We start from the raw sequence: 10,632 nt of genomic DNA, 5'->3' as shown, positions 1-10,632 counted from the left end.
GGCGAGGCTGGTCTCGAACTCCTGACCTCAAGTGATCCCGCCTCAGTCTCTCAAATCAGTCATAATTTTGCAAAGGCAGTTTCATTCTCTTAGCCAAGTATTATGCAAAATATGGCTAAGACGCGTGGTTCCGCAACAACTTACTGCCTAAAAAAACCAGAGCAGGTTCAGGCGCCGAGGCTCCCGCCTGTAATCTCAGCACTTTGGGATACCCAGGCGGTTGGACTGTTTGAGCTCGAGAGCTGGAGACCAATCTGGGCAACATGGCAAAAACCCGTCTCTACAAAACATACAAAAATTAGCCAGGTATAGTGGGGTGTGCCTGTAGTCCCAGCTACTTAGGGGGGCTGAGACAGGAGAACCGCTTACGCCCAGGAAGTTGAGGCTGAAGTGAGCTGAGATCGTGCCCCTGTACTCCAGCCTGGGCGACAGAACCAGACTCTGTCTTAAAAAACAAAACGAAATAAAAAACAAAAAAACAAAAAACCCAACCCAGATCAACAAGTCTATCTCAAACCCCTTTGCTTTCCCGTTTACGCCCCTTCCAACCCCTTCTGTGTTCCACTTTCTGGGTGGTTCCCTTCCGCCCCAATTACGCTTGCGCAGACTGGGAAGTCGGAGAAGAAAGGCGCTACGACCTTTACTTTGCGGCGCGGCCGTAAAGCGCCATTACGCAGCGAGAAAGCTGCGAGACCGCCGGTCGCTGTTTCCCCTGCAGCTGGCGCTGGGGGCGTCGGCATCACGTGCTGCTCTGGATTTTTTTCGAGCCACTAGGGAAAGCGGGGGACTCTTACCGCGGGAGAGCTCTTGGTCTGTAATTTGTAGACAAAGCTACTCCCGTTCGGGAACCCAACGGCAGCCCGGTCCTAATGCCCACCAGATACCCGGGGCCGGGACTCGGAGCTTTGGGGTGGGGAGAAGGCGGAGGCCCCAGCTAAGAGCGACCTAGCTTCTCGAAGCCGCCCTCGGGGCGCCGATGGCCGGACGCGTCTTGGGAAAGGCTTTAGCCGCGGTGTCTCTCTCTGTGGCCTTGGCCTCTGTGACTGTCAGGTCCTCGGGCTGCCGCGGCATCCCTACGTTCAGGTATTATTCCACCCTCTTACTGCCGGTTCGTTTGCCCTAGACCTTGAGTTGGGGGTGGGAACCAGCTTTTTTCCGGCGAATTCTTTAGGCTTTGCTTTGCGTCCCGGATTTTTATAGCCATATGCAAGTTTTCAAAAAGGCTCTAAAATGTGTTATCTGCCTTTTGAGGAAAACGAGTGGCAGGGACCCTTCTTGACCTCTGATTTTGAAATTTGCTATCTTCTGTAAATTATTATTAGTATCACCAGAGAGTTGAAATAGCACTTGGCTTGGGGTGGTGTTGCCCCGTGCCATTTTTTTAATGGTTGATTCTTAAAACATTATTATTAGAATTAATACATGTACATAGTTAAAACAGCTTGAAGATGATGTAAAGTGAAAAGCAAAATCACTATTTCCGCCACCCCCTTTCCAGGGTAGATAATATATTTATTGTATTTATTATCTAGCTCTTTTTAAAGTTGTGTACTGTGGATAAATTTAGGGATTTATTAGTGTCTCACACTGCCCCCTGTTCACCCCGTCTCTAGTTTTTATTCTTTTAAGTTAGTAAACACAAGGTCCTAGGTGCAGCAGACTTTCCCTTCTTATTTTATAGATATAAAATATTTTGAACTACAAAGATGATAATTAGAAAAAAATGATCTATTTCATTAATTTATTTACTGTTGGTCAATTGTTCTGTGTTTTTTTGCTCCTGTTTCCTTCTGTTGCTTTTTCTCAAACATCTGATTGGCACTGATTATCTGTCTATATTTTGATTAATGTGAGTAATAGGATTTGTTTTCTGTACATGGGTTGATCACTGACTTTTGCCTCTTCCTACCAAGTCCTATCAGTAGGATCAGAGTAGGCTCAGAGACTAAGTGATCAGTAGGAATGCTTAAGCTCAGGAGTTCGAGGCTGTAGTGAGCTGTGATGGCATCACTGCATTGCAGCCTGAGTGACAGAGCGAGACCCTATCTCTAGTGTTCTTTTCTTTTTTTGTTTTTGAGACGGAGTCTCACTCTTGACGCCCAGGCTGGAGTGCAGTGGCGTGATCTCTGCTCATGGTGACGTTTGCCTCCCGGGTTCAAGTGATTCTCCTGCCTCAGCCTCCCAAGCAGTTGGGATTACAGGCACCTATCACTATGCCTGGCTGATTTTTGTGTTTTAGTAGAGATGGGGTTTCACCATGTTGGCCAGGCTGGTTTCGAACTCCTAACCTCAGGAGATCTGTCCTCCTAGACCTCCCATAGTGCTGGGGATTACAGGTGTGAGCCACCCCGTGCCCGGCTGAGATGTCTCTTAAAAAAATTTTTTTTTACCGGTCTTTGATAATTTGGAAAAACCCAGAAAGTGACAGTTTTGCAGTAGTTTCTGTGATTACTAGAAAGTTTCAAAGTTCATTTTCTTTTTTTCTTGATCTGCCACCTAGGCTGGAGTTTAGTGGTATGATCATGACTCACTGCAGTCTCAACCTCCTGGGCTGAAACGATTGCCCCAGATTGAGTATCTGGGACTACTGGTGCACACTCCCATGCCTGGCTAATTAAAAAAAATTTTTTTTTACCGGTCTTTGATAATTTGGAAAAACCCAGAAAGTGACAGTTTTGCAGTAGTTTCTGTGATTACTAGAAAGTTTCAAAGTTCATTTTCTTTTTTTCTTGATCTGCCACCTAGGCTGGAGTTTAGTGGTATGATCATGACTCACTGCAGTCTCAACCTCCTGGGCTGAAACGATTGCCCCAGATTGAGTATCTGGGACTACTGGTGCACACTCCCATGCCTGGCTAATTAAAAAAAAATTTTTTTTTTTGTAGAGATGGGTCTCCCTATGTTGCCCAGACTGTTCTCAAACTATTGGGCTCAAGTGATCCTCCTGCCTTGACGGATTATAGTGAGACATTGCTCCCAGTCCTCAAATGTACATTTTTAGAAGAAAGTAGTATATTGCAAAGATGTAGTGAATGCTTTTACATAGCACAACGTACAAATTTAACAGAAAGATCTATCGGTGACATGTGCATAGAATATTGTTTTATTCCTGTGAATACATAAAACATATGAATGAACTAAAAATGAAATAGAGATAGTAAAGCATAGCGTTAAGAGCCTGGAGTTCTAAGCCAGCTTGCCTGGGTTTGGATCCTGATTTCTACTCTCAATTGTGTGACCTTGGTAAACTTATTTACTTTCTGGGCATTAATGTTCTTATTTCCTTAAAAAAAAGAAAAGAAAAGGACAATATGGCCCGGTGTGGAGGCTCAAACCTGTAATCTCAGCACTTTGGAAGTCCAAGGCAGGAAGATCGCTTGAGCCCAGGAGTTTGAGACCAGCCTGGGCAACGTATAGTGAGACCCCCATCTCTACAAAAAATAAAAAAATTGGGAGTCTCTGAGCCTACCTGATTTACCAAACCACTCCCTCACCAAAAAAGCAAAAAACTAAATGAGAAAAACCAAAACAAAAACTTATTCAGGTGTGGTAGCACATCCCTGTAGTCCCAGCTACTCGAGATGCTGAGGCCGGAGATTGTGTGAGCCTGGGAGGTAGAGGTTGCAGTGAGCCATGATTGTACTAATGCATGCTAGCCTGGGTAACAGAGTGAGGCCCTGTTTTTCAAAAAAAAAAGGGTTAAAAGAAAAAAGATAATAGTACCTGAACTCAGTTGTGAGGATCACGTGAGTTAATGTATTATAGTGCTTAGAACAGTGTCTTGCACATAACAATCCCTGTATACATTTATCTTTGATTATGACAATATGATTGTTACAGATTTTGATTCCAAAGCATCATGTCAGTATTGCATTTTTTAAAGTTTGCCAGTCTTAATTGTTTTTTGTCTTGTAAATGAACTTTATCAGCTACTTAGTTCTCATTTGCTAGGCCAAATATATTTCTTGTACATGTTCAGTAATACAGTACAGGGGTCTAGGCTGTATATGTGTATATTACAAGTATTCTTGTACCTGCACACAGATGTTTTTTAGCAGTTTTATTCATAACTGCCAAAACTTGGAAGCAACCAGGATGTTAGGCAATAGGTGAATGGATAAATAAACTGTGGTACATCCAGACAATGGGATATTATTTAGTGATAAGAAGAAATGAGCTATCGAGCCATGAAAAGACATAGAGGAATCTTTTTTTTTTTTGCAGACGGAGTTTCGCTCTTGTTACCCAGGCTGGAGTACCTGTTACCCAGGCATGATCTCAGCTCACCGCAACCTCCACCTTCTGGGTTCAGGCAATTCTCCTGCCTCAGCCTCCTGAGTAGCTGGGATTACAGGCACATGCCACCATGCCCAGCTAATTTTTTGTATTTTTAGTAGAGATGGGGTTTCACCATGTTGACCAGGATGGTCTCGATCTCTTGACCTTGTGATCCACCCTCCTCGGCCTCCCAAGGCTTGATTATAGGCTTGAGCCACCGCACCAGGCCACATGGAGGAATCTTAAATGCATATTATTAACTAAAGGAAAGGCTCTATGATTCCAACTATATGGCATTCTCAAAGGCAGAGCTGTGGAGACAGTAAAAAGATCAGGGGTTGGAGATGGGGAGGGAGGGATGAATTGGGGTAGCACAGAAGACTTTTAAAAATAGTCATTTTTTTAGAGCAGTTTTTAAGTTCACACCAAAATTGAGTTAAAGATAGAGATTTCTTGTAAATCTCCTACCTGCATCCATGCATAGCCTCCCTCATTGTCAAAATGCCCACAGAGCCATAGGTTTGTTAGAATTAAACCTACATTGTGACATCACCCAAAGTCCTGTAGTTTATATCAGTATTTACTCTTGGTCTTGTGCTTTATAGTTTGGACAAATGTATAATGACACGTATCAACCCTTATAGAATCGTAGGCATAAAATTCACTGCCTTTATGGCAGTGAAACTTGGGTATGATACCTAATGGTAGGTACATATATATACTGTATACACTGAAGAGGGACTAGGAGGAAGTGTAGTAGGCAGTTCTGAGTCAGGGTAAGACATTTGATTAAAAAGAAAAACTTTCTTATTTTTTTAATGAGTCAGGATCTCACCGTGTTGCCCAGGCTGGAGTACAGTGGTGTGACCATGATCATGGTTCACTGCAGCCTTGACCTCCTGGACTCGAGTGATCCTCCCACCTTAGCTTCCTGAGTAGCGGCAACTACAGGCACATGCCACCATGCTTCTCCAACTTCTAAAATTTTTTATAGAGATAAGGGTCTCCCTATCTCATCTGGGCTGGTCTTGAACTCCTGGCTTCAAGCAGTCCTCCCAAAGTGTTGGGATTACAGACATGAGCCACCATGCCCCACTGAGAAGTTTCTTTTTGTATACATATAATTATGTAATTTGCCCTAATTACATAAATTTGATCAGTTGTACCTCACATTATTTAGTGTGTTTGGGTAGTCTTTTTCCTTCTCTTTTTTTTCCTTGTTTCCTTTTTCTTCTGTTTTTATCCTTTTAAAAAATTTGTTCTTCCTTCTTGTTCTTTTCTTAACCTTTCTTGTAACTCGCTTTCTTTTTCTCCTTTTCTCTCTTCCCCTCTCCTCCCCATCTTTGCCACTCTCCTTCCTCTTTCCCCTTCATTATCCCCTTTTTCTTCTCCCCTCTCTTCTCCCTTCCCCCACTTTCCTTTTTGTTCTTCTTTTCTTTTCCCTCTTCCCATTTGCTTTTACTTCTATTCACATCAGCACCTTATTTCCTAGCCCATGTTAAGAATCTGATTATGTGGATCCTTCTGTGTATGCTCATATAATAGTACAGAGATTTGTGGTAAGCAGAATAATGACCCCCCAAGTATGTCCACATCCTAATTCCTGGAACCTGTGTATATGTTGCCTTACATAGCAAAAGAGAATGCAGATGTGATTAAGGCTAAAGACTTTGAGATGGGGAGAGCATCCTGGAAGGTGCTCCAGATTTAATTGAGAGTGCTTAAAAAATGACCTGGCTGTGATCAGACAGAGATATGACTACTAATAAATGGTCAGAGAGAGATTCTATGTTGCTGGCTTTGAAGATGATGGAAGGGGGCCATGAGCCACGGAATGCAGATGGAAATGGGATTCCCTGTAGTAGCTAGGAAAGGAAGGGGAATGGATTTTTCTCTTGAGCCTCCAGAAAGGAATGCAGCCCTGCTGCTACATTGTCTTTAGCCCATTGAGACCCCTGTTGGACTTCTAACCTAAGACAATAAATTTGTATTGTCATAAGTCAGTGAATTTGTAGTGATTTGTTATGGTTCAATAGCAAAGACAAATGCATTATATACATGCACTGAAATGTATGTACTTATTTATTTTTCATGTCATTGCTTTATAAAAATGGTACCATATTATAGCACTTTATTGCATTTTTTCAGCAATACCTTATGAAAATACAAATTGTTTGATGTCACTATTTTTATTAGCAAGTAAATTTCTCCATATCCTTGCCAATACTTATTTTCTGTATTTTTTTTTTATAGTGGTCATTCTGATGGGTCTGAGGCAAGTACCTCATTGTGGTTTTGACTTGCATTTGTCTAATAATTAGTGCTATTAAGCATCTTTTCATGTGCCTATTGGCCATTTGTTTATATTCTTTGGAGAAATGTCTGTTGAAGTCCTTTGCCCATTTTTTAATTGGGTTGTTTTATTGTTGTTGTGTTGTAGGAGTTCTTTCTATATTCTGGATGAAACCAATCCCTTATCAGACATGTGATTCCCAAGTATCTTCTCCTGTGTCATGGGTTGCTTTCTCACTCTTGTCTGTGTCTTTTGATACACAGAAGTTTTTCATCTTGATATAGGCCAACTTATTAATTTTTTCTCTTGTTGCTTGTACTTTTGGTGTCATATCCAGAAAAAATCATTGCCAAATCCAGTTTTGTTAAGTTTTGTCAGCATGTGTTCCTCTAAGATTTTGATCATTTTAGGTCTTCTGTTTGGGTCTTTGATCCATTTTTAGTTAATGTTTGTATATGGTGTAAGGGAAGGGTCAAACTTCTTACTACTTTTGCATGTGAATATCCAATTTTCCCAGATTGCCCTTTCCCTCTTGAAATGGTCTTGGTACCTTTGACAAAAATTATTGTGAGGATTTATTTCTGGGTTCTACTTCTATCCCACTAGTCTATATGTCTGTCAGTCTTTATATCAGTATCTCAGTGTTGTGACTACTATAGCTGTGTAGTAAGTGTGAGACCTTGAACTTTGTATTTCCCTTTCAAGATCGTCTTGGCTATCTGGGGTTCCTTGAGATTCCATGTGAATTTTAAGGTAGAGTTTTCTGTTTCTGGAAGAAACATCACTGGGATTTTGGCAGAGATTGCATTGAATCTGTAGATAACTTTGAGTAGTATTGACACCTTAACAATATATTCTTCTAGTCAGTGAACACAGCATGTCTCTTTATTTACTGGTGTCTTTAATTTTGTTTAGCAATATTTTGTAGTGTTCAGTGTCTAAAAGTTTTTCTTTCTTAAGTTTATTCCTAAGTATTTTATTCTTTTTGATGCTATTGTAAGTAGAATTGTTTTCTTAATATTCCTTTTGGATTGTTAACTGTTAGTGTTTTGTTTTGTTTTTTTGAGATGGAGTCTCTATCTCAGCTCACTGCAACCTCCACCTCCTGGGTTCAAGTGATTCTCCCACCTCAGCTTCTCAAGTAGGTGGGATTACAGGTGTGCACTACCATGCCTGGTTAATTTTTGTATTTTTAGTAGAGATGGGGTTTCTCCATGTTGGCCGGACTGGTCTTGAACTGCTGACCTCAGCTGCTTGCCTCTGTCTTCCCAAGTGCTGGGATTACAGGCATGAGCCAAGATGCCCAGCCTGTTACTGTTTTTTAATGTAACCATTTTTGTGTGTTGATTTCATATCCTGCAACTTTGTTAGATTAATTTATTCTAACAGTTTCTTCATGAGTTATTTTGGGTTTTCTACATAAAATATCATGTGACTTGTAAATACAGGTTGAGTATTTCTTATCTGAAATGCTTGGGACCAGAGTGTTTTGAATTTCAGGTTTCGGAGTATTCACATACACATGATGAGATATCTTGGAGATGGGACCCAGTCTAAACACAAAATTCATTTATGTTTCATATATACTTTATACAGGTAGCCTGAAGATAATTTTATACACTATTTTAAACTTGTGTCTGAAACAGTTTTGGTTGTGACCCATGAGGTCAGGTGTGGAGTTTTCTATCTGGGGCTTCATATCAGCACTCAAAAAATTTCTGATTTTGGGTTTTTGAATTAGGGATGCTTAACTTGTAGAGACAGTTTTACTTCTTTTTTTCCAATTTGGATGTCTTTTCCTTTATGTACTTTCCTAATTGCTCTGGCTAGAACTTCCAGTATTATGTTGAATAAAGGTGGCAAAAGTGAACATCCTTGTCTTGTTCCTGGTCTTAGAGGAAAAATTTTCAGTCTTTCACCTTCACACAATTAACTGTGGGCTTTTCATATATGGCCTTTATTATGTTGAGAATTTCCTTCTGTTCCTAGTTTGTTGAATGTTTTTAAATTATGAAAAGGTGTTGAATTTTGTTAGATAATTTTTCTGCATCAATCAAGAGGATTTAAAAAAATTTTTTTGTTAATGTGGTACATTATGTTGGTTGATTTTCGTTATGTGGAACCATCATTGCATTTTCGGAATGTGTTCCTTGGTCATGGTATATAATCCTTTTAATGTGCTGTTGAATTCTGCTGATTACTTTGTTGGGGATTTTTACATCAGTATTAATTAAGGGTACTTGTTTGTAGTTTTCTTATAGTGTCTTCGTTGAGCTTTAGAATCAGGATAATGCTGTCCTCACAGAGTGAGTTTGGAAGTGTTTACTTCCTCTTCAGGTTTTTGGAAGAGTTGAAGGAATATTGGTGTTGATTCTTCTTTAAATGTTTGGTAGAATTTACCAGTAAAGCCATCTAGTCCTGGGTTTTTCTTTGTTGGGAGCAAATAGATACTTTTTAAAAAAAGTCACCTTTTAAAATTATTTATACAACCCCATTCAAACTTTACTACCTATCCTGCAATGTTTATATTTTCCTTTATGGTTCATCAACACATGCAGGATCATTGATTACTTCTAATTGTCATGTCTTTATAGTCTGCATCTGTCTGGAAGAGTTCCTGTACCTTTTTCTATCTTTCATGACCTTACAATTTAGAGAGTACAGACCTTTATTCTTTTTTTTTTTTTTTTGAGATGGAGTTTCGCTCTTGTTGCCCAGGCTGGACTGCAATGGCACGATCTTGGCTCATGGCAACCTCCACGTCCTAGATTCAGACATCTCTCCTGACTCAGCCTCCCGAGTAGGTGGGATTACAGGCATACTAAAACCCCGTCTTTTTAGTAGAAACGAGGTTTCTCCATGTTGGTCAGGCTGGTATTGAACTCCCGACCTCAGGTAATCTGCCTGCCTCGGTCTCCCAAAGTGCTGGGATTACAGATGTGAGCCACCGTGCCCAGCCCCAGACCTTTATTCTGTAAGATGTCTCTTAACCTGGGTCTGTCCTATGTTTCCTAATGTCCAGATTCGTGTCATATATTTTTGGCAGAAATACCTCAGAAATGATTGTTGTGTACTTCTCACTCCATGAGATTAGGAGACAAATGCTGTTAACTTATTCCACAACCTTGTTCAAGTGGATATTTGCAATCATTTGTCTTAAGAAGAGCAAATTGACTGGTACTGCGAGAGCAGGAGAAAGGAACTATCATAATCTTACCACATTCTCAGAGTCTCCTTTAGATGTCCTAGTTTAAGGTCATCAAAAAAATTTTATATTTTTATTTTAACAATAATGAGAAGCCATTTAACTTTGGGCAAGATGAGATATGAAAAATGTTTGTATAAGCTGTGTAGTTAGGGTGAAGGTTGGTGGTCTTCTTTTGTATATGCTGTCCAATTATTTCATGCCTGTATATTTTATTTAAATTTTGCTCCAAAGTTTACAATTTGTATATTTGCCACAGTCTACCTTCAAGTAATATTACATTAGTTCATATTCAATGTAGGAATTTTTCGACTGTTAATTTCTATTTTCCCATATTTCCTTTGCACCATATTTGCCATATGTTTTACATGTATGTTAGAATATAGGTGATTTTTAAAAAATGTATTCCTTCACATAAACAGTTGTCTTTTACACTTTTTTTTTTTTTGAGGTGGAGTCTCTCTCTCTGTCACCCAGGCTAGAGTGCTGGAGTGCAGTGGCAATCTCAGCTCACTGTAACCTTTACCTCCTGGGTTCAAGCAGTTCTCCTGCCCCAGCCTCCTCAGTAGCTGCAATTATAGATGTACACCACCACACCTGGCTAATTTTTGCATTTTTAGTAGAGGCAGGGTTTCACCATGTTTGGGAAGCTGGTCTCAAACTCCTGACCTCAAGTGATCTGCCTGCGTTGGCCTCCCAAAGTGCTGGGATTATAGGTGTGAGCTACCGTGCCCAGCTTATATTTGTGTTTATGGTTTGAGTTTTCATAACAAACTTCCTCTTCCACAACAGATAACAGACAAGTAAGCTTGTGTCCTTTTTTCCTCACCTAAAATAAATTCAGTCAGTGGGTTCC

The 10,632-nt window shown here is 40.3% G+C and overlaps 1 protein-coding gene across 6 annotated transcripts in view; it reads left to right on the top strand.

Annotated features, from left to right (window-relative positions):
• Window positions 1-705: 705 nt before the first annotated feature.
• NUDT9 (nudix hydrolase 9) overlaps window positions 706-10,632 on the top strand; it is a 32,665-nt gene continuing 22,738 nt past the window's right edge. For 4 of the 6 annotated variants that reach the window (XM_017970432.4, XM_002745618.6, XM_078366870.1 and 1 more), the window contains exon 1: window positions 706-1,083. In XM_017970432.4, coding sequence (XP_017825921.1) covers window positions 977-1,083 — 107 coding nt within the window. In that variant the 5' untranslated portion in view covers window positions 706-976. Of the gene's footprint in view, window positions 1,084-4,224; window positions 4,271-10,632 lie in introns of all 6 variants that reach the window. The other 2 variants (XM_078366872.1, XM_078366871.1) reach the window with 1 other exon arrangement.

The sequence above is a fragment of the Callithrix jacchus genome, chromosome 3 (genome assembly GCF_049354715.1).
Source record: "Callithrix jacchus isolate 240 chromosome 3, calJac240_pri, whole genome shotgun sequence".
In the NCBI taxonomy this organism is placed as follows: Eukaryota; Metazoa; Chordata; class Mammalia; order Primates; family Cebidae; genus Callithrix; species Callithrix jacchus.
Note: the sequence above shows the minus strand (reverse complement) of the source record. Positions and strands in the feature narration are given on the sequence as shown.